Source organism: Panthera tigris, chromosome D1 (assembly GCF_018350195.1).
Source record: "Panthera tigris isolate Pti1 chromosome D1, P.tigris_Pti1_mat1.1, whole genome shotgun sequence".
Classification (NCBI taxonomy): domain Eukaryota; kingdom Metazoa; phylum Chordata; class Mammalia; order Carnivora; family Felidae; genus Panthera; species Panthera tigris.
In genome coordinates, this window is record NC_056669.1 from 105,695,391 (window position 1) to 105,719,265 (window position 23,875).

The 23,875-nt window shown below is 48.0% G+C and overlaps 1 protein-coding gene and 1 non-coding gene across 2 annotated transcripts; both read left to right on the plus strand.

Annotated features, from left to right (window-relative positions):
* Positions 1-550: 550 nt before the first annotated feature.
* On the plus strand, positions 551-735 carry LOC122231639. Its single transcript, XR_006208894.1, has one exon. It is a non-coding gene; the product is annotated as a U2 spliceosomal RNA (small nuclear RNA).
* Positions 736-16,239: 15,504 nt separating this feature from the next.
* Positions 16,240-23,050, plus strand: SLC3A2 (solute carrier family 3 member 2). The gene is made up of 9 exons (XM_007092104.2): positions 16,240-17,013; positions 17,698-17,871; positions 18,474-18,568; positions 20,330-20,398; positions 20,503-20,561; positions 20,723-20,903; positions 21,017-21,160; positions 22,369-22,452; positions 22,565-23,050. The coding sequence occupies exons 1-9, from the start codon at positions 16,581-16,583 to the stop codon at positions 22,910-22,912; spliced, it is 1,587 nt and encodes a 528-aa protein (XP_007092166.2). The 5' UTR covers positions 16,240-16,580; the 3' UTR covers positions 22,913-23,050.
* Positions 23,051-23,875: the final 825 nt, after the last annotated feature.

Below are 23,875 nucleotides of genomic sequence, written 5' to 3' on the forward strand. Positions count from 1 at the left end.
TTCCTTGCCAGCTTTTTTTTTTTTTAACCACCACTCCCTCCCCAAGCCTGATTCACCTTGCCTCCCACTATAACTCTTTTTAATTCAAGATCATGCCCGTGAAAATCATCATTGTATCCCTGTTGCCTGGCAGAATGCAAGACACTAAGTAGGACTCAGTATATATCAGTTTATCTCCATAAATTTTGAATGACCTTTTTCCAGTCCCAATTCATTGCCCTACATATCACAGGTGCTCCTTGCGTACAGAGGTCCGGGAGGGTTTGCTCAGGGAGCAACTCTGCCCTCACCTGGCTACAAGAGGCACTGCCTCGCTTAACGGAGGTGGATATACAAATAACTACCGCTTTGCCAGGAATTACTAGCTTCCATGGAGAAACAGTCCCAATTTGATGACAGAATTACTGGATTGTGGAGAAGCGTGACACTGGGGAGGATTAGCCTGGTCTCAGGGGAGACGAGAATGTTGAAGGTTATAAGGACAGGCTCATATGCTGTATTTGTGGACCTGAGGGAGGAAGGTTTGGGATAATAGGGAGTTGATACGGGTAGGGATTGATCTTTTGGCTAAGCTCAAGTGTGGTATCTGTTCTTATCAGTTTAACATCTGATACCTCCTGTATCTGAGGACAGTGTATTCCATTGATTTGGGGAGCGGGGGCTAGAATAAGAGCTTGCTGTGTGTACTCCATTCATCGTTTCCCTGGTCCCCGGGTGCTTAACGGGGTTGATATACTTGGGGTTGGAGCGCATTACCACCACATCAGGTCTTTGGGCTGGGGGAAAAAAGCTATCACAGTGGGAAAGACAAAGTAGGAATCTCTGAAACTGCACCGTCCCCATTCCAGCGATAACCTTTTCTCCCATTCTGTCCTTAACCCATTGCACTCCAGCTCCTGTACCCGCCCCTCCAAGGAGGCCACTACTGACCTCATTCACTTAATCCCAGAAGATACTTCCATCTTTCTTGACCTCTCTGTGGCATTTGACACTGGTGACCTCCCCCTCTTCCTGAAGTGCTCCCTACCTTTGCTTTCTGGGATCCTGCACCCCCCTGGGTTTCCTCTTCCTTCTTGACCTTTTTCACTATCTATTCCTACCCGTTCCTCAGGGTTCTGTTCCGGGTCCACTTGTTTTCTCCCTCGCTAGACTCTGCCTAGATAAACCAGCTTACCCATCACCTTGGGCCTCATTTACCATATATATGCTGCCATCTCCCCCACTTCATCCCAACACAAGATCTCCTGGACTGCACACCCTGGTATCTAACTGTCTATCAGACATCTTCACTGGGATGGCCCATAAACAGCTCAGCTCAACTTGTCCGCAATGGAATTTATCATCTTTTCCTACAAATCTGTTCCTTCCCCGACGTGCCCTCTTTGACTCGATTGTCTAAGCCAGAACGTGGTCATTATCCCTGCCGCTGATATGCTGTAAATCCTCTCCGGCCAAACACTTCGGGAACGTATTTGTATCGGAGCAAGTTGGTTATTTGTTGCAGCGAGGAAGAACACACCCCGTGGGGAATCACGGGGTGTCTCAGTAAGAGGGTGTTAGAAAGAATTTACTGCAGGATTTGGGCTTGTGCTAAGTGATTTGTGGGAGATTTTAAGCAAGTGAGGCTTTACTCTGGACTTGATGTTTTCAGGAAGTGACATCATTTATTATTGGGTATCTTAATAAGTCTTACCTAGAAGGACGGAAGGATAGAATGAGACTGACTTATGATTGGTAAATAAACCATCACTCATATTAGCGAGGACAGGGAGCAGTTTGGACTTTTGCTATCTGGACGATGTTCATGCTTTTTTCTGTGCTCAGACGTATGGGATGGACTTGTTTTGCCTTGATCCACCATGATCACAGAGTGGCCTTGTCTTATGTTGATATTCTGAAATTACGTTCAACAGGAGACCACCAAGGTCTAGGTGTGAATCCCAGGCCAGCTTCTGGATGTCAGTAGATGCTTTTCTCCTTCTCAGTACCCTAGTGTAAGCCATTCACCCCTGGATTTCTGCTACAGATTCCCAAACTGGTTCCCTGGCTTTGACTTAACTCTCTTTTTGTGTGTGTGTTTTTTTTAAGTTTATTTATTCATTCTGAGAGAGAGTGTGTGTGGGAGGGGCAGAGAGAGAGAAAGAATCCCAAACAGGATCTGCACTGCCAGTGCAGAGCCCGATGTGGGGCTCAAACCCACGAACCGCGACATCATGACCAGAGCAGAAATCAATAGTTGGTTGCCTAACTGACTGAGCCACCCAAGCATCTCATGACTTCAACCCCTTATAACCCATTCTCCACATTATAGCCAGAGTGATCTTTCTAATTTTTTTTTAAAAAATTTTTTAACGTTTATTTTTGAGATAGAGAGAGATAGAGCATGAATGGGGGAGGGTCAGAGAGAGGGAGACACAGAATCCGAAACAGGCTCCAGGCTCTGAGCTGTCAGCACAGGGGCCCGATGTGGGGCTTGAACTCACGGACCGCGAGATCGTGACCTGAGCCGAAGTCGGCCGCCCAACCAACTGAGCCACCCAGGTGCCCCTGATCTTTCTAATTTTTTTTTTTAACGTTTATTTATTTTTGAGACAGAGAGAGACAGAGCATGAATGGGGGAGGGTCAGAGAGAGGGAGACACAGAATCTGAAACAGGCTCCGGGCTCTGAGCTGTCAGCACAGGGGCCCGATGTGGGGCTTGAGCTCACGGACCGCGAGATCGTGACCTGAGCCGAAGTCGGCGCTCAACCGACTGAGCCACCCAGGCGCCCCTGATCTTTCTAATTTTTAAAACATGTTTTATTTTTGAGAGAGAGAGAGAGAGAGAGAGAGAGGCAAAGAGACAGGTAGACACAGAATCCGAAGCAGGCTCCACACTCTGAGCTGTCAGCACAGATCCGAATGCGGGAGCTGAAACTTACGAACTGTGTGAGATCATGAGCTGAATGGAGCTGGATGCTTAACTGGCTGAGCCACTCAGGCGCCACCAGAGCGATCTTTCTAAACGGAAAGTCTGATCTCAGCTCAAAATCCTCAGTGCTTCTCCTTTGCTCTTAGGTTAAAATCTGTACCTACTGACAGAGCCAACAAGGCCCGTTTTCCTTTTCCAGTTTTAATATCACTACTCATTCCCTCCCTTGCTCTACTTGACCCCTTCCCTATATAAACTCCCTGAGGTCAGAAATCGAGTCTGTATAACTTATTTTATCCCTATCGTGTAGAACAAGGCATGACACTGTAATGCATCCAGTGCCTGCCCTGTGCTATGAAGGAAGCTCCTGAAGAGGCTGTTAGGAAAAATGCAGTTGAACTGTCGACAGCTTCCTGGCAACAGGAAGCTCGCTCAGAGGATGGAGGCTGCGTCTGCCCCCTCCTGGCAGCAAGAGGCACTGCCTCCATTCGTGGAGGAAAAGGGATCCGCAAATGAACAGGGCTCTCCTGGGATCTGGGTACAGTAGGGCATTCACCTCTGGGAAAAATTCAGTTTGAGGACAGAATTTCCTTATTTCCTGAACTGTGGAGAAGTATGCCAGGAGAAGCTCTCTCATAGAGGGGTGAGACTGGTTTTTGGAAGAGTTGAGGATGTGGAATTTTATAAGGGACAGCTGGGAAGCGAGTTCTGCTGGGAATCTTAATTGTAGGTTGTTTCTTTGTTTCTTGGCCCAAGATGAAGAACAGTATGTGTTCTTTAAAAAAAATGTTTTATTTTTAAAATGTTTATCTTTATTTTTGAGACAGAGAGAAACAGAGCATGAGCGGGGGAGGGGCAGAGAGAGAGGGAGACACAGAATCCGAAGCAGGCTCCAGGCTCTGAGCTGTCAGCACAGAGCCCAATGTGGGGCTCAAACTTGTCAACTTTAAGATCATGACCTGAGCTAGTTGGATGCTCAACCGACTGAGCCACCCAGGCGCCCCATGAATAGTATGTGTTCTTATCATTTAGTATCTTGTAAACCTGTACCTGAGGATACTTCATCAAGTTTATTATTATTATTATTATTATTATTATTATTATTATGTGGGTTTTTGGAACAGAGAGATTGAATAGGGGCTCTCTCCATCTATTCTACAAACCAACCCGATATTGCAGTACCCCCATGAATGGTATGGTTCTCCCTTTTGGAGTCAATATCAGTTAAAATGCAGACTGTTGCATTCCACTATGTCTTTTGGTTTTTGGGAAAAAATTTTAAGATAAATCTGCTCTTTCCCCTCTTTCTTTAATGCTATATTTTTGACACATATTTTACTTGTCTTTTATGTCCTGGTTCTTTAATATTTATTTATAGTGCTCTATTTAGAGATTTTCTACAGATGATCTTGTCCCTTAGTGATAGAACATTTTTCAGGTTACCAGATATATATTGGTGTAACTGACGTGGCAGTGAAATCTTTCATATGTTGCTTTGTGCACACGTATGAGAGTTTCTCCGGGGTATGCATCTAGGAGTGACATTTCCAGATAACAGCAAGAGTATTTTCAGTTTTATAGACTGTTGCAAATTTCCCACATGTCCTGAATTGCAATTCTCTGGTATTCCTGAATAAACTCATTTTTTTTCTGGTAAGATAACTGACAGTTTTATTTTTAAGGTTAACAGTTGCTAGTATAAATGGCAACTTAAAAATTTTTTTTTTCTCATTGTTTGCTACTGGTATACAGAACAGAATTGTTCTGCATCTAGTTTTTTAATTGAACTCTTAATCTAATAATTTTTAGATTCAATTGGATTTTTTTAAAGAATTTATTTTGGGGGCACCTGGGTGGCTCAGTGGGTTGAGCATCCAACTTCAGCTCAGGTCATGATCTCAACAGTTTGTGGGTTCAAGCCCCACATCGGGCTCTGTGCTGACAGCTCAGAGCCTGGAGCCTGCTTCAGATTCTGTGTCTCCCTCTCTTTCTGTCACTCCCCCGCTTGTTCTCTCTCTCTCAAAAATAAATAAATAAATAAATAAATAAATAAATAAATAAATAAATAATTTAAAAATTACCAACAAATTTTTTTTTATTTTTAAAGTAATCCCTACACCCAAAATGGGGCTCAAACTTACCACCTCAAGATCAAGAGTCACACACTCTCCCAACTGAGCCACCAACCGCCCCTCAATTTGGACTTTTTTGTACAGAATTTTCTATAAGTAGAGCAAAACATTTAGGTCTCATTCCCTACCCCCCAAATTGAATGTTAGTTACCTATAAAAGTATTTTGTAAATTACTGATAGTAATTTAAATTTGAGACCTAAAACCATAAAAATCCTAGAAAATAACACAGCCAGAAAGGTCTCTGACGTCAGCCATAGCAACATTTTTCTAGATATGTCTCCTGAGACGGGGGAATAAAAGCAAAAATAACCTATTTGGGACTTCATCAAAATAAAAAGATTCTGCACAGCAAAGGAAACAGTCAACAAAACTAAAAGGCAACCAACTAAATGGGAGAAGATTTTTGCAAATGACATATCCAAAAAGGGTTAGTATCCAAAATATATAAAGAACTTATACAGGGGCACAAGACTAGCTCAGTTGGAAGGGCATGCGACTGTTGATCTTGGGGTCGTGAGTTTGAGCCTCACGTTGGGTATAGAGATTGCTTAAATAAATAAAACTTAAAGAGAACTTATACAAATCAACACCCCCAAAACCAAATAAACCAATTAAAAAATGGGCAGAAGAAATGAAAAGGCATTTCTCCGAAGAAGACATCCAGATGGCCAAAAGACACATGAAAAGATGCTTAACATCTCATCATCAGGGAAATGAAAGTCACAACTGCAGTGAGATATCACCTCATACTCATCAGAATGGCTAAAATTAATGACACAGAAAACAACAAGTGTTGGCAAGAACTTGGAAAAAAAGAACACTCATGCACTGTTGGTGGGAATGCAAACTGGTATAGCCACTAAGGAAAACAGTAAAGAGTTTCCTCAAAAAATTAAAAATAGAACTACCCTATGATCCATTAATAGCACTACTGGGTATTTATCCCCCGGAATACAAAAACACTAATTTAAAGGGATACATGCACCCGTATGGTTATAGCAGCATCATTTATAATAGCCAAGTTATGGAAGCAGCTCAAGTATCCACTGATAGATGAAAGGATTAAGAAGATGTAGTACATATACACGATAGGATATTATTCAGCCATAAAAGAGAATGAAATCTTGCCATTTGCAACAACGCGGATGGAACTAGAGCGTATTATGCTAAGTGAAATAAGTCAGTCAGAGAAAGACATATGATATCATTTCACTCATATGTGGAATTTAAGAAACAAAACAAATAAGCAAAGGGGAAAAAAGAGAGAGAGAGACAGACCAAGAAACCGACTCTTAACTGTAGAGAAGAAACTGATGGTTTTCAGAGGGGAGGTGGGGAGATGGGTGAAATAGGTGATGGGGATTAACAAGGGCGCTTGTGATAAGTGAAAGAGCAGACCTAGGCCGGCCAACTAGTGACTATGTCCCTGACATGGCCGCAGGAAGAGGTTCCCGCTCAAACCTCAGACCACGCCTCCTCCCCTTGAGTAACTTATGTTTTCTAAGAAAGCAGGCTACCGATTGATGCATTCTTCCGAAGCCTAAGGTGGGAGGAAGGGGAGTATGAGAGGCGTGGAAAGTGTGAGGAGAAGAGGGAGGGCTTCTCTCAGGTAGGGGCCAGAGGCAGGAGCCCTCAACCCTGTCCGGGCTTAGAACGACCTGGGAGCATTTTACCCCTCCCCAAACCAATTATTCAGAGTCTCTGGGGATGGTGTTTGGTGCTAGGTATTTATCTAGCACAGCAAGGCTGACAGCCAATGGTTCATAGGTGACCAGTGAGAAACGTTCTGTATACACTGAGGCCAAACATGTTAAACAACCTCAGACACAGTGGTTCTTAAACTTCAGGTGCATCAGAATCTCCTGGAAGACTTGTTCAAACAAGTTCAAACAAGATCTGTTCAAACAAGATCGCTGAGCCCCACCCCTAGAGTTTCTGATTTAGTAGGTCTGTGACCACCAGGCCCAACCTTTGCATTTTTAACAAGTTCCAGGTGACGCTGATAATTGCTGATCTGGGACCACACCTTGGCAGCCATTGGTCTATCCTTCCCCAGCCAATCAGCTGAGGCCACGACCCTTCCCCAGCCAATCGGCTAAGGCCATGATCCCTATAAAACCTTTGTGCTTTTGAACCGCACCCTCTCCAGTATCTCACCGCTGCCTCGGTGCAGGTCGGGGATTGAGCTCGAGCTAGCTCGAATAAAGGCTCTTTGCTTTTGCATCGGACTTGGCTCCCTGGTGGTCTTTGGGGATGATGAATTCTGGGCATAACAATAAGCACCTGGTGACATGGAATTGTTGAATCACTATATTGGACACCCAAAACTAAGATAACACCATACGGTGACTATGCTGGAATTAAATTATTGATAGTACTATTTAAAAAATTTTTTTTAAATGTTTATTTATTTTTGAGAGAGACAGAGACAGAATGCAAGTGGGTTGGGGCAGAGAGAGAGGGAGACACAGAATCTGAAGGAGGATCCAGGCTCCGAGCAGTCAGCACGGAGCCTGACGCGGGGCTTGAACTCACGAGCTGTGAGATCGTGACCTGAGCCGAAGTCAGATGCTCAACCGACTGAGCCACCCAGGCGCCCCTTGATAGTACTATTTTAAAGAAACTGGGTAATCAGTTCTAATGCTGCTAATTTGAGGATGAAAGGGAATCTGTTCTAAACTTGCTAGAGGATCCATTTCTTTAAAGTTTTGAGTTTTAGTTTTCTCTGTAGTAAACACCTTAATTTATTCAATATAATTTATTTCTTGAAAGCAATTTTAAGTTTACAGAATAGTGGACAGGAAGAATGGAGTTCCCATATCTTCCATTACCCTCTCTCCACCTCCCACCCTTTCCCCTATTAAAATCTTGCTTTAGTGAGGTACACCTGTTATAGTTGATGAGCCCATACTGATACATTATTATTAACTAAAGACCATGGTTTACATTAAGGTTCATTCTTTGTGTTGTACATTCTGTGGGGTTTGACACATGTCTAATGACATGTATCCACCATTACAGTATTGTACAGAATAGTCTTCTGGTCCTAGAAATCCCCTGCCCTCCGCTTATTCAGCCTGCCCCCCCCCCCCCACTCCCAGAACTCCTCGCAACCACTGATCTTTCTACTGTCTCCATAGTGTTGGCTTTTCCAGAATGTCATATAGTTGGAATCATACAGTATGTAGATTTTTCATATTTGCTTCTTATGCATTTAAGATTAGCAATATGCATCTAACATTCCTCCCTGTATTTTTGTGGCTTGATAGCTCGATAATGTTCCATTATCTGGATGTACCAGTTTCTTTATTCACCTAGTGAAGGACATCTGGGTCGCTTCTGAGTTTTAGCAATGATGAATAAAGCTGCTATAAACATCCGTGTTCAGGTTTTTGTGTGGACACAATTTGTTGTACAGCTCATAGAACTCAGGGAAACACTTTACTTACTATTCCCAGTTTATTAAAAAGGACGTTATAAAGGATACAAATGAATAGCCAGATGAAGAGGTACATGGGGTGATGTCTGGAAGGTTCCAAGCATAGGATCTTCAGACCCCGTGGACTTGGGGTGGGTTACCTTCCTGGTACATGTTCATCAACCTGGAAGTTCTCCAAACCCCATTGATTGGTTTCTACAGAGGTTCCATTACGCAGGCATGATCATTGGCCCTTGGTGATTAACTCAGTCTCCAGCCCCTCCCCCTGCTTGGAAGTTGGGGGATAGGACTGGAAGTTACAACCCTCTAGTCATGCCTTGATTTTTCTGGTGGCCAGTCTCTACCCCAAAGCTACCACCAAGAGTGGTCTCTTTGGAAGAGGCTTTCTTATCACCCAGGAATTCCAAGAGATTTAGGAGCTCAGTATCAGGAACTAGGGACAAAGGTTCATGACCTTTCTTGTGCCCTTGTGTTCTCTCTCTCTCTCTGCTTTTATCATATCACAGTTACCCATTTATAAAAAAGGTGAGGTTGGCTTTTACCATAAATAAAAAATCAATTAAAGGTGGATTAAAGACTTGAATGTCAAAAACAAAACCTTACCTTCTTGCATAGAAAATGTCGATGAATATCTTTCAGGCCTTGAAGTAAAGAAAGAATTTTTAGGGGTGCCTGGGTAATTCAGTCAGATAAACGCGGACTTCAGCTCAGGTTATGATCTTAGGGTTTGTGAGTTTGAGCCCCACCTCGGACTCTGCACTGATAGCTCAGAGCCTGGAGCCTGCCTCAGACTCTGTCTTCCTCTCTCTCTGCCCTTGCCCCACTTGTGTTTCTCTCTCTCTCTCTCTCTCTCTCACAAATAAACAAAAAGAAAGATTCTTAAAATAACACACCAAATAATATTTTCCAAAACAAATAATACATTAAAATTTTTTATAAAGTTTATTTATTTTGAGAGAGACAGAGAGAGTGTGGGTGGGGGAGGGGCAGAGAAAGAGGGAGAATCCCAAGCAGGCTCCACACTGTCAGCACAGACCCCACGCAGGACTCAAACTCGTGAAACTGTGAGATCGTGGCCTGAGCTGAAATCAAGAGTTGGATGCCCGACCGACTGAACCACTCAGGTGCCCCAATAATACATTTTAAAATAAGACGTCAAAAGTAAAAATGTGGGCCATAAGAGAAAACACTCATTTATTTATCTATCTATCTATCTATCTATCTATTTATTTATTTATTTAAGTAGGCTCCATGCCCAATGTGGGGCTTGAACTCACGACCCTGGGATCAAGGGTCGGATGCTCCACCAACTGAGCCAGCCAGGCACCCCTATTTTTTCAATCCCAGCCATCACACCAAAACTGGTAACATTCTATTTTTTTTTTATTTTAGAGATAGAAAGAGAGAGAGCACATGAGGTGTGGGGGAAGAAGGGCAGAGAGGCAGGGAGAGAGAATCTTTTTTTAAAAAAAAATTTTTTTTAACGTTTATTTTTGAGACAGAGACAGAGCATGAACGGGGGAGGGTCAGAGAGAGAGGGAGACACAGAATCTGAAACAGGCTCCAGGCTCTGAGTGGTCAGCACAGAGCCCGACGCGGGGCTCGAACTCACGGACTGTGAGATCGTGACCTGAGCCGAAGTCGGCTGCTCAACCAACTGAGCCACCCAGGCGCCCCTAGGGAGAGAGAATCTTAAGCAGACTCCACACTCAGATCAGAATCCAATGTTGAGCTCGATCCCACGACTCTGTGATCATGACCTGAGCCGCAATCAAGACTCAGACACCCAACTGACTGAGCCACTAAGGTGCCCCCAAGACTGATAACATTTTTGATGGATAACTTTTGTTCGTCAAAGGACACCTGAAGGGTGCCTGGGTAGCTCAGTCAGTTAAACATCCCTTGAGTTGGGCTTAGGTCATGATCTCACCATTGGTGAGATTGAGCCCTGTATTGGGCTCTGTGCTGACAGCACAGAGCCTGCTTGGGATTCTTTCTCCCTCTCTCTGCCCCTCCCCTGCCCTTCCCCCTCAAAATAAATAATAAATAAACTTGAGGAAGGAGAAGGAGAAGGAGAAGAAGGTGGCATCTAAGTGCCCAGATCTTGGTTTCTAATACCATTCTCCCAATAAAAGGAACCAGGGCTCTTTGGAGATATGGCTGATTCTAGGGCTGGGGCCCTAACATACATACAAGATGAGCCTGGACCATTTTGTAGTGCCAGGAAGTAAAGACGTGCTCAAAAAAACTGTATGTGGGGGGAGGCAGGGGGACAGCAGAAAGAGGAATGTATTAAAAGAGCCAACCTAAAAGAGCTCACAGCGGCCAAAGCTGTAACAGTTTGAGCAAAACCCCCAGTAATATAGTATTGAATTCTAACCCAAAGGATAAAATACATATGCACAAGTCCATACTGACAAAAAACAAATAACCAGATAAATGAGGGAGAAGAGATAAATCTCCTGTACAGAAAATCTCCAGTAATTCACGTCAATACTCCCTCCCATCCAGGAGGCAGAGCTTAATGCCAGACCTCGTGAGTGTGGCTGCACTTAAGAGATTTTCTTCCAAAGGATGTGATGATAGAAAGTTTTGAAGGTCACAGGGGCTGGAAAGATAGCAATACCCACCAGTATCGTGTGACCACAATGGTAGAAAGAGCTGATGTTGGGGGACTTCAGTCACCATTTTAAGGATAATTTAATCCCTTATTACTATGTAGCCTCTTGGATGAGATCAGTATTCTGTCTCTGATCAGCTAAATATCTGATGTCATCTGTCCAAGGATACTAGGTTACAAATGCTTCTCTGTTTCTTCCATAGGTTGATCTGCTATATCTCTGATGTTACTCTTTTTTTCTACTTTTTAAAAGTTTATTTATTTATTTAGAGAGGAAGAGAGAGAGCACGAGAGGGGGAGGGGTAGAGAGAGAGAGAGCGAGAAAGAGAGAGAGAGAGAATCTCAAGCAGGCTCTGCCCTGCCAGCACAGAGTTCGATGGGGGGCTCATCCCGTCATCCCAGGAACCATGAGATCATGACCTGAGCCAAAATCAAGAGTCAGATGCTCAACCAACTGAGCCACCCAGGCGCCCCATGTTTCTCTCTTTTACTATCTGGTTGCAATGAGAGAGAAAGGCTTGCTGCTGCATTATTGTTCACTGTCTAATTTACTTAGAATCAGGTACTTTTGAGATGGCACATTTATTTCGCTTCTAAGTGATGGCTTTGGCTGTATTTCCTCTCCTCTTTCTGGCTTTTATCCCCCCTCACATTCCCCATCCTCCACTGAGACAACCCTGACGGTTCTCTTCTTTAGAAGCCAGCGTCCCTCCTGCAGGATTCGTAATAACAATATTATTCCAATGTCACTTCTTCAAATGACAGTTGCCAAGTGAGCCCCTTTGGCTGAGGGTCGGCCTCCTTCTCGGCTTTCATCTCCATAGCGCTTTGACCTCCAAATGCTCAGTTCTGTAACTTTCAGCCATCATCCATTTTTCAAATGTCTGAACTCCCCAAGGTCGATGGACATGTCAGAAGCAAAATACGTGTTAATCAGCTGCTTATGTTATCGGTAAGGCTTTCGGTCAACAGTAGGCTATTAGTAGTTAAGTATTTGGGGAGTCAGAAGTTACACGCAGGGTTTTGACCGTGCCACAAATCCCTGTGCTGTTGAAGGCTCAACTGTAATCCTTATTTGTTGGGAAACATGTGACATGGACTTTTGCAACAGGGATTTAGAAAGGAATTTTCTCTGTACACTTAGCGCTCTGCGTTTCAGGGCCCAACCCTCATCTGTCTGCCTGAGCATAAAGTATTAAAGATGTGTAGCCTCACGTGGTCTCTGGATTGTTGAGCTGCCTTTTCTCTTTGCGTTGTCTCAGTCTTTTTTTCTTTTTTTTTAGTTTTTTTAAGTTTATTTATTTTGAGAGAGAAAGAGAGTACGAGTGGGGAGGGGAAGAGAGACAGGGAGAGAGAGGCAGAATCCCAAGCAGGCTCCACACTGTCAGCATGGAGCCCAATGTGGGGCTTGAACGCCCGAACCGTGAGATCATCACCTGAGCTGAAACCGAGTGGTGGACGCTCAACCGACTGAGCCATCCTGTCCCAGCCTTGTTTTGAGAGCTTAATTCTTCGTGACAAATCATATACTTTTCCAGACACCTGGCTGGCTCGGTCAGAAGAGCATGTGACTTTTGATCTCAGGGGCATGAGTTTGAACCCCACATTGGGTATAGACATTACTTAAATAAAACTTAAAAAAATATTTTTTAATGATCTACTTTGCGTTCCTACAGTAAATATTAACTCTTATATGTTTTTATATCAAAAGGCATTGAAGGATCTGAGGATCTCTAGCCACGTTCTGCCTCTTTCTGTACAGTCTTTCCATGTTTTCCGGTCGTCTCCTTCCCCCAGATTTATTACTTTCTTTTGGTTGAACAGTAACAAATCTTGGTTTCCTTTTTTTTTTTTTTTTTTAATTTATTTATTTTTGAGACAGAGAGAGACAGAGCATGAACGGGAGAGGGTCAGAGAGAGAGGGAGACACAGAATGTGAAACAGGCTCCAGGCTCTGAGCAGTCAGCACAGAGCCCGACGCGGGGATCGAACTCACATACCGCGAGATCTTGACCTGAGCCAAAGTTGGACGCTTAACCGACTGAGCCACCCAGGCGCCCCTTGGGTTTCCTTTTTTTAAAGAATTTGGTATTTGGGGCACCTAGGTGGCTCAGTCGGTTAAGCAACCAACACCTGATTTCACTTCAAGTCATGATCTCATGGTTCATGAGTTTGATCCCCATGTCAGGTTCTGTGCTCACAGCATGGAACCTGCTTGGAATTCTCATTCTCCTCCTCTCTCTCTCTGCCCCCCCTGCCCCCCCACCAAATAAATAAACATTAAAAAAAAAATAAAGACTTTTGTTTTTAAGTAATCACTATACCCAACCTGGGGCTCGAACTCACAACCCCGAGATCAAGAGTGCTATGCTCCACCGACTGACCCAGCCAGGTGCCCTTGTTTTCCTTTTTTATGATATAATGTGGTGTTGTTTACATTTCTTTTCACTTTTATCCCTTTATCTTCATACGCTACTTTTGTTGTTTCTAAGAAGGGAAGTATTTGGGTTCGACTGGTATAGTTCATCCACTCATTTTCCAAACACTCATGAAGTGCCTACTATATGTTATCTCTGAACAGGCAGGTCCATCAGCAAATTGGACAAGGTCTCTGCCACTCGTCTTGAAGTGCAAACAGACGCTCAGAAAAGGAAATGCAATAAACAAATAGGATATGTGTTGTGGCAGAGGTAGATGGAAAATAGTTCTTTGGGAGAAGTTGAGAAAAACTGTCATCTGAGCTAGGTCTTGAATGAACGGGAACTAATGAGGCCGAGTGGCAGAACAGGACGGGAAAAACACAGAATGGCATGTCCAGAGATGCAGAGGCCTGACAAAGCTGGCTGTACTGTAAGACTGGCAGGTGTTTGAAGGCTGATGTCACTGGGGGGGGGGGGGGGGAGTAGGGGGAGGGGCAATCCCTGTGGGAGGCGTGGGGATCATAAATTTTGGGGGGTAAGTTGTTAGCTTCTTTACTGCACGCAGATGGAATTGGCTTCATCTGTCTGGAACCACAGGGCTGTGAGTGAGATATTAGGTTTCTAGGGGTGTAATGCCGGACAATCTCAAGGAGAGCTCTTGAACCCAGTTCTCAACCTTGAACTTCAACCCTGTTAAAGTCTGTTCAGAGCCTCTGGTTGGCACTTATCTGCCATGCCCAGGGTACCTTGGACTTATCATCTTTGCGCAGTAGTCTGAACTCCACCCTCTATCCACTCGCCTGCCTCCCTCTAAGAATTGGTTCGGGCTCTCTTAGGGTGGGGGTAGGGTATGGGCTTTGGCATGCAGAAAGGGAATGGCAGAAGATGAGCCTTTTCACACCCTTGACTCTCCTTGGGCCCCCCTTCCTGTCTGCTGTTTCTTTAGATTTGGCTTCTGCTTTCTTCCAAACACACAGCTACCTTGGCTTCCAGCCCAGGTGGGAGAGGGAGAAAGAACTTGTTTCCTTCAGCTCCTCTCTGAAAATAATCCAGCTGGCACTGGTCAGGAACAAGTAGTTCCTGAACGTCTGCACCCCATGGTGTTGATGTCCAGCAGTCCCTGCTATGAACCTTGTCTCTGCCCCACTTAGTCTCCACCCCAGAATCTCTGTGGAGGGAAGCTGGGTGGTCTTCAAGGCCTCTGTGATGAAATTTTGGGGTGACGGTGGGGTGGTCTGGAGCCGACGACCAAGAAAGAATTCTTGAAGACGTCTTTGGTGCAATAATTTTACTACAGCATGGGGACATGACCCGTGGGCAGGAAGAGCTGCACTGGGGTCATGATGGGTAACTCATTATATACCCTCACCTTGGGAGGTGGTCAGGGATAGAGTACGTCACTAAGGAATTTTGGAAGCAAGGTTTCCACGACCTTGAGGGGCTAGCCGTTGCCAGGGAAATTACTGTTTCACTTATTACCGTTTAATAAAATCTCAGTCATGAGATCCTTCAAATGTATAAGGGGGGGTATAAGCTTGCAGCATGATTGCCAGCATATATCCTGGGGCAGTTGAGATAAAGGAAGTAGACTTACAGGATCCTCGTGGTTGGGATAATGTTAAACCAAGGTTCTCTTTGGCCCCAGCAAAGCGTCATCCTTGAGGCAGCTGAGCTCCTAGAGGGAGATCACTCTGTCGGTCTCGGGTCTTGAGGACTTGTCATGGGCTATAGGCAGTAAGGGAATTAAATTTTTCATTTGCTTTAGTTTCCCTCATTACCATGGCAAGCACTTAAACCCCTTTCCTTTGTTCTCTGGTAGCCAGGAGTGTCCGAGGAATATCACATGTATCCCACCTGAAGGGGTGGGAGGGTGCGGGGTGCTAGCTTATGCTTTGCCCTAAACTTGTCTCATCATCTGCGGCTGCCTCCAAGGCTTAGCATAGTGAAGTGATAAGGAGGTAAGGGAATCCTGGCACCCTGGGGAGATTGGGCCAATCTGTCGGAGGCCCTGCAACAGTGGGGAAGAGTCTGGTCTGTTGTAAGAAAATGGTGGGTGCCTCCAATTGAGGCCCAACCTTGGAATGTTTCCTACAGCCCATCAGGCTTTTGGCTCTTCTGTCGGATTCCTAGCTGCCCGACATCCTGGCGCCAGAAACTGGCGGTGGGGGGTTGAGGGGGGGGTGGGGTAGGGGAAGACGGGCGGTGGGGGGTGGGGTCAGCTTCAACTCTCCTGTCCGAACAGATTCATCTTAAAACATCAGGGAGAAGACTGCATTACAGTTAACTCAATAAAATTAATACAGCAAAGTATTGTAGCGGGCACTTAATAGTTGCTGCATGATGAATTATTTGAAATGAACTCAAGATGAGTCTTGAAGGGCGAGTGGGAGTAAGCCCTGCGGGGAAGCAGAGATCCGGCGCCAAGTTCCAAAGGCTTGAGGAGACAAGGCTAGGTGGGGGAAAGGGGAGAAGCTGAGTTTGGCTGGCTCTGAGAGCGCCAGCGGCCGTGCGAAGTTGGGCCCACCACGCGGTGGTTTGAGCCCAGGGCCAGGGGCGAACGGAGCACGGCGTGGGGGCCCAGCCTTCGACGGTGGCGAAGAGGGGCCCTAGGGACACCCGCGGTGCTGGAAGTCCCCTCCTTGTCCACTCCTCGGGGCGGGACAAATCAGACTCCGCCCACCTGGAGGTGGCTCTGCGCTCAACCTTCTTAGCGTTCGACTAGGAGGAACTTTAGGGGTAAACAGGTTCGAGAACGGGGAATTGAGGCGCGCAGCGGTGGGAAGCGTGCTCCGGAGCCTAGTCCCCCCACCGCCGCCCACCCGTGTTGTCTCAGAAAGAGCAATCGGGGCCGTTCCTCTTTAAGGGGCGGGCAGGGGCGGGGCTCCCCGTCTCTTTCCGGTAGGCTGCGCCCTTCCCACCGCAGACGCGAACACTGTAGCCCGAGCTGCGCGTGATCGAGAATTCTTCGGAGGCCGAGTTGGGGCGGGGAGGTCGGGGCCGGAGTCCAGCCACCGCTTGATCGCAGACTGCATCGTATCGCCGGTTCCGCAGGCATCATGAGCCAGGACACCGAGGTGGACATGAAGGAGGTGGAGCTGAACGAAATGGAGCCCGAGAAGCAGCCGATGAATGCGGCGTCCGGGGCAGCCATGGCCGTAGTCGTGGCGAGCGGCGCCGAAAAGAACGGCCTGGTTAAGATCAAGGTGGCCGACGACGAGGCAGAGGCAGCGGCCGCGGCCAAGTTCACTGGCCTGTCTAAGGAGGAGCTGCTGAAGGTGGCGGGCAGCCCCGGCTGGGTGCGCACCCGCTGGGCGCTGCTGGTGCTCTTCTGGCTCGGCTGGCTCGGCATGCTGGCGGGTGCGGTGGTCATCATCGTGCGGGCGCCGCGCTGCCGCGAGCTGCCCGCGCAGAGCTGGTGGCACAAAGGCGCCCTCTACCGCATCGGCGACCTGCTGGCCTTCCAGGGCCACGAGGAGGGAGACCTAGCGGGTGAGCTGTGGGCGCGACCCTGGGTTATCGGGCCACTGGCTCCGATCCTGTCCCCAGATTGACGCCGACGGTTGTCCACCCCATTCTGTACTCGGTCCCGCACCCTCAAGCGGGAGATGTAGCTTCTCCATTCTTTCTTTGAAGAAAACTGCCCCTACGCCCTCTTCCACGAGGATGGCTGACTCAGCGTCCTCACTTACCCTGCGAAGCCTGTAGCTGACGGTTTCTGAAGTAATGCACCGGGCACCTTGCGTCAGCTCCTCTGAGTCTCGTGATTCAGGCTCACTTCCCCCCAACACTTAGTTCCTGCCGGAGGGGAGAAGAGGGGCCATCAAGGCCCAACAGTTAGTTCCCCAACACTTAGTTCCTTCGGGAGGGGAGAAGAGAAGAGGGGCGATCAAGGACCTCTCAGAGGGCCTTCACTTTAAATTTTTTTTTTTAATGTTTATTTATTTTTGACAGAGAGAGAGACAGACAGAGCAGGGGGGGGGGAGGGGCAGAGAGAGAGGGAGACACAACCTGAAGCAGGCTCCAGGCTCTGAGCTGTCAGCACAGAGCCCGACCGGGGGCTCGAACTCACAGACTCTGAGATCATGACCTGAGCCGAAGTCTGACGCTCAACTGACTGAGCCACCCAGGTGCCCCTCAGAGGGCCTTCACTTTAAATCTGCTTCCCCATTTCAGGCCTGAAGAGGCACCTCGATTACCTGAGCACCCTGAAGGTGAAAGGCTTTGTGCTGGGGCCAATTCACAAGAACCAGAAAGATGACCTCGCTGGGACCAACTTGGAACAGATCAACCCTGTTCTCGGCTCCAAGGAAGATTTTGACAATCTCTTGCAATCGGCCAAGAAAAAGAGTGGGTGTCCCGGAGTTGCCAAGGAAGCAGCTGGGAAGGGCTTGGCCTTCTGGCCACAGAAAAGACAGGACAGGGTTTTTGTTTGGTTTACTCCTGTCTGGCTGAGTTTTCTAAGGCAGGTACAAGCTCCCTGCAGTTTGTTAGGCTTCAGCCTAAAATTAATTTGCCAAGTGGTGCAGAGACTTTCTACTTGGATGTGTGCGCATTCACTTACCTTCTGGGCTTCAGTGTCCTTATTTGCAAAATGTAGGCTTTTGCTGATTCAGTGTTCTTTAAACTTGTAAAGGAATGGATCCTTTTGAGAACAATATCCAAATAGAATCTTGTCTTATTTTAAGAGGATTCACTTTGGGGGTGGGGAGCCCAGGGCCCCCTAGGTTAGCCTTCTCGACTACACTACATGCCTTCTGCCCGATAAGATTTTCAGCCCGTCCACTCACATCTTTGTTTCAATGGAATAGGTTTTGCCGGGGTTCAAATCTAAGCTTTTTGTGCCAAATGATACATAGGGAGTAGTCCACCAACTTGTATTTGTTGATTTCTTCCTTTTCTGACACCCCAACGTCTTTCTCCTGACTCCCTTTTTTCCTCCGTTGTTCCAGGCATCCGGGTCATTCTGGACCTCACTCCCAACTATGAGGGCCAGAACTCATGGTTCCTCCCCACTCAGATTGACACTGTGGCCGCCAAGATGAAGGTAAGTGTGTTGGTGCCCATGGCAGGTGGGAGTTGGCTGCTGGGGCTGTGCTGATCCTTCTAGCAAGCCCTTGTAAACTAGCCTGGCTCCAGCTGAGGGGCCCCTTGCTCCTTGGAGCCGAGCTTGCACACCCCTCCCACAGGCAGAGGGTAGGCCAACAATGCACCCTGGTTTTGCTTGTTCCTTTTCTGGTCACTCATTTTCCTTGTTTCCTCGACTCTGATGGTAACAGTGCCAGGAAAGGAATTTCTCAGATGGCGATCTGGGTTTGACTTTTCTTCCTTTGGGGGAGAGGAAGCTGTTTCTCTGTGGGAATCCTGCTGTGTCTGGTTTCCCAGTTCTTGTTTGATGTATTTTGGAGGGGAGCCCAGTCTGAAATTGTAAGCATTGTGGTCTTATGCGTCTGGGACCAGGCCAGGTATTTTGGATATGTGTTCTAAGTTTCTCTGTAACCACACAAGGTCTCTTTCATCTCTAATCTGTCAGTGAAGAAGCTAGGGTTCAGAGGGGCTTGAGGTGCTTAGGATTTGAAGTCTCAAGTAGTCTCATTTCTGTAACCTGCTTTCCCTGAATACAGGTATAGGCTCAAAGACTGTAAGTGGGACTTTGTTATCCAAGCTCCTAATGCCTGGGTTCTAGGACACTGGCCAGTTCAGCAGGGGTATAGAACAAAATAAAATCTCTTAAAAGTTATTGATGAGGGGATGTTTTCAGATGGTATGGCTTGAGGACTGGTAGCCTCGGGTGAAAACGGAGATAAGAGGTGAGACAGAAAGGGGAAAAGGGGTCTTGGGGGTGGGGTTCCATGTCTTGTGCCCACCAATGCCAGGACTTCAGGCCTGGGCCTGTTTTGCAGAACTGGCTTCTCTTCTCAAATCTTCATCTGAACTGCCCTGGGGCTGTGCTTTGAACTTCACTCTTTCATCTTTGGCCTTGCTCTGACCTGCTCTCTTACACACACCCTCCCCTGGCCTCAGGACACCGGGAGAGGAGTAAGTATACTTGTCTTCTGATCTTGGCTAGAGAGAGAGAGAGAGCCGAGCCTGCAAGCGAGCACGTGAGCAGGGGAAGGGGCAGAGAGAGAGGGAGACAGAGGACCAGAAGTGAGGTTCTGTGCTGACAGCAGCGAGTCTGATGTGGGGCTCGAACCCTTGCACTGTGAGATCATGACCTGAGCCAAAGTCCGATGCTCAGTGGACTGAGCCACCCAGGCACTCCTAAGTGAAGTTATGTTTATCAACATACTTTTTCTCTTAGGCCTTTTCTATATCAAAGGAGAAGCTGTGTGATTTGTAATGGGGAGGAATACGGAAGTGAAATGCTATAACTTTAAGAATCAGTGATGGTGAGAGGCGCCCGGCTGGCTCAGTTAAGCATCTGACTCTTGGTTGGGACTCTGGTCACGACCTCACCGTTTGTGAGTTCGAGCCCCACATCAGGCTCCGCACTGACAGTGTGAAGCCTGCTTGGGATTCTCTCCCTCTCTCTGCCCCTTCCCTTCTCATGCGTGTTCTCTCTTTCTCTCCCTCTCTCTCTCAAAATAAATAAATAAACTTAAAAAAAAAAAAAAAAGAATCAGTGATGGTGTAGAATGGGAGGGAGCTGAAGGCTGATGGTTAAGTGAGGCCAGTCAAGGCAGGTGACTCTTCCAAGGTCATAGGGAAGTGCGTGGTAGGTGAGGTTTAGCATGGGCTGGATTTTCTAAGCCTTTGCATCAGAGTGTTGAAGCCCTTCTTCTGTTGTTTTGCCCCCTCCCTATAGGATGCTCTGAGTTTTTGGCTGCAGGCTGGTGTGGATGGGTTCCAGGTTCGGGACGTGGAGAATCTGACGGTGAGTTTCTTTCCATGTGAGAGGCAGAGCCTGGGTGAGAGCAGAGGGACTCGTCAGGGCTTGTTGGCGTTCTCTGTTCCTTGACTTTGTTTCTTTTCTTCTAGGATGCGTCTTTGTTGTTGGCCGAATGGCAGAACATCACCAAGAGCTTCAGCGAAGACAGGTAGGTGCCAGACCTCCCCTGCCAACTCAGCTTCATGGTGGGAACCCCCCAGTAGAGTGCCAGACCCAAGGAATGGGCGATTTCCTAGCCCAAAGAACTTTCTTCACTTTCGTTCTTTGCTTGTTCTTTACCAACCTTGTCCCCTGCCTTGCCCTCTGCAGGCTCTTGATCGCAGGGACTGAGTCCTCTGACCTTCAGCAGATTCTGAGCCTCCTTGGATCCACTAAGGACCTGTTGTTGACTAGCTCATACCTGTCAGACTCCATTTCCACCGGGAAGCATATAGAATTCTTGGTCACCCAGTATTTGAATGCCACTGACAGTCGCTGGTGCAGCTGGAGCGTGAGTACCACAGTCGGGGGACGAGGCGGGGGAGGAGGCCTTTTTGAGGAAAGGTGTGGGCAGACGGAGGCAGAAACGGGCTTTGGGGCTCACCAGTGCATCCATCCCTGCAGTTGTCTCAGGCGGGGCTCCTGACTTCCTTCGTGCCGGCTCATCTTCTCCGCCTCTACCACCTGCTGCTCTTCACCCTGCCAGGGACCCCGGTTTTCAGCTACGGAGATGAGATCGGCTTGGAGGCCGCCGCCCTGCCTGGCCAGGTATGGCTTGCTGCCTCCCTGGCGCAGTGGGGGAGGTTGTGTTCCCCCATCACGATGCTTCTGTGGATGGCAGCAGGTAGACGTGAGCCTTGGCGGGGGACTGCCTTTGACTCCTGGTCAGCCACGGTAGCCGCGTGGCCTCGGCAACTTATTTCACGGCCCTAGTCTTGATCACGTCTTCTGGGGCCTTGCATTTCTTGGAGGGAAGTTGGGATTCAATGAGAGCATATTTGAAGATGCGATGCCGGGTACCTGGTAGGTGTTCCATATGGGAGCCATCCGTTGGTTGGTTGGTTGGTTCGTTCATTCTCATTCATGTGTTCAGTGGGCAGCAGGTAGGTATTCAGCTGGGCCTTGTGCCCTCCAGCAACTCCTAGTTTAGTGGGGGACCCAGAGGAGTAAGAGAAATGCATGGTAGCCAGTGCTGAGATGGGGTAAGAGCATGAAGGTGCTCACTTAGCTCTAGCCGCAGGGTTAGAGGTTGACACCCAAGCTGATATTTACAGAACTGGTCGTGCGGTTATTCCACGGTTTTCTGGAGTAATTCCTATATGCCATGCACAGAGGACACAGCAATGCACAGAAGAGCTGGAGGTGGGGAAGTTAGATAATAAGCAAAGAGAATAAAGATGCCCAATGCTGGGGCGCCTGGATGGCTTAGTCTAGGTTAAGCACCCGACTTCGGCTCAGGTCATGATCTCACGGATTGTGAGTTGGAGCCCCGCGTCCGGCCCTGTGCTGACAGCTCAGAGCCTGCAGCCTGCTTTGGATTCTGTGGCTCCCTGTCTCTCTGCACCTCCCTCACTTGCGCTGTGCCTCTCTCTCTCTCAAAAATAAGTAAATGTTAAAAAAAAAAAAAATTTAAAGATGCTCAGTGCTGCTAAGTGCTGTGCAAAAGAGAGCAGGGTCAGGGGCCTAGAGAACAGGGGATAGGGGATGTTTGCCATCGTGTGGCCACAGAAGATCTAGTGAGACACCTGAGCCGGGGAGTGGGGGGCAGTGAGGGAACTAACCCTGTGGCTGGGAGAAAAGCCCTCCACGCTGACGCGATAGTGCGGGCAGGGACCTGACTCGGGGGCCGGCCTTGCTTATCCAGGAGAAGTTAGGCCAGCGTCGGGGGGAGGCTCTCCACGGATGGGGCTGGGAACAGAAGGCGAAGGGAGAGCAGGCCCAGGCCTTTCCCAAATCCTGTTTTCCTGGCTTTTCAGCCTGTGAAGGCTCCAATCATGCCCTGGGATGAATCCAGCTTCCCCAACACCTCAGAACCTGGAAGTAACAACATGACTGTAAAGGTAAGGGTTTGGGGTGGGCCAGACCTGCTTGGCCGAGGGTGGGCAGGTGGCGTGTAGGAGGTTGCGCCCAGGGGTGTCCTTTATCCTTTCTTGCTGTGACCACCACTTGCAGGGCCAGAATGAAGACCCTGGCTCCCTCCTCTCTCTCTTCCGGCGACTGAGTGATCAGCGAGGCAAGGAGCGCTCCCTGCTGCACGGGGATTTCCATGTACTCTCCTCCGGGCCTGACCTCTTCGCCTACGTCCGCCAGTGGGACCAGAACGAGCGCTTCTTGGTAGTGCTCAACTTCGGGGATGTCGGCCAACCAGCCAGGTTGCCGGCCACTGCCAGCCTGCCAACCAAGGTCAATCTGCTGCTCAGCACCCACCTGGGCCGTGAGGAGGGGGCCTCTCTTGAGCTGGGGCACCTAAACGTGGAGCCCCATGAGGGGCTGTTGCTTCGTTTCCCCTATGTGGCCTAACAGGACCCATTACCCCTCCCCTCCCCAGGCCCTTTGGGTCCTGGTTTCTTTTCTTTTCTTTTTTTTTTTTTTTACGGTCACAGATTACAGTTGAGAGGTGTTTTCTGGCTTCAAATAAAAGTCACTCCTGCCTGGTGAGGTCTTGTCTTCCCTTACTCGGTCACAGCAGGAATCTACCCCCTCCTCCGTGCACGCATGCACGCACACACACAAAGACGGTGATCAGGGCTAGAGAGTTCCATGCACCTGCTCCAGCCCAGAGAGGGAGGGGCCTTCCAGGCTCATAACAACAAGGAGGTATGAGGGCCAGGGCTAGCGTCTGGGTCAGGGTCCTCTCCTGGAGGTCTTCGGTCTTACTGACTCTTTCCTTATCCCCCTCAGCAGTGGTCTCCAGCCAAGGGTGGTCAGGTTTCCTGTTTTTTGCAGACTTGGCCTCTCAGGGAGAAGGAGTGGGAGCCGGGTGGCCTGTTTCCTAAGAGATGCTTCTAAAGGGTACTAGAGGGCATTCATTCAACAAGAATCTGTTGTGCACTCAGCATGTGACAGGAATCGTTTTAGGTCCTGGGGTCACAGGAGAGGACGAAGTACAAGATCCCTCTCTTCTAGTCTTCTAGGGCTTCTAGTCTAGTGAGGGAATGGAGAAGAAATAAGGTGAATACAATTTCGAGTGCCGTGGGTATAGTGATGGTGTTCCAAGAGGACAAAGTGAGGCAGGAAGAGAGGCAGGGGCTTGGGGTGGAAGGGAACTGGAGGAGGGGGGAGGGGAGACCTCACCAAGTGGATGCCATGTGAACGAAAGGCCTGAAGTAAAGGGGGTCGTTGGCGGGGGACTGGCAGGGAGGAAGGGGAGGCTCCAAGTGTGAAGCTTCCAATGGATTGTTCTCTCGCAGTGGGGTCCTGGACCTGAGACCCCCTGGTTTGTAACACACGGTGTGGCCAAGCAGGGAAGCTCGTCCGAGGCTT

What these genes read in the sequence shown, in the direction of transcription:
- SLC3A2 (XM_007092104.2), top strand. Translation starts at nt 16,581, where the DNA reads ATGAGCCAGGACACCGAGGTGGACATGAAGGAGGTGGAGCTGAACGAA. An exon ending in CGAGGAGGGAGACCTAGCGG is followed by an intron (nt 17,014 to 17,697) that starts GTGAGCTGTGGG and finishes TCCCCATTTCAG; the next exon opens with GCCTGAAGAGGCACCTCGAT. An exon ending in AAGAGCTTCAGCGAAGACAG is followed by an intron (nt 20,562 to 20,722) that starts GTAGGTGCCAGA and finishes TGCCCTCTGCAG; the next exon opens with GCTCTTGATCGCAGGGACTG.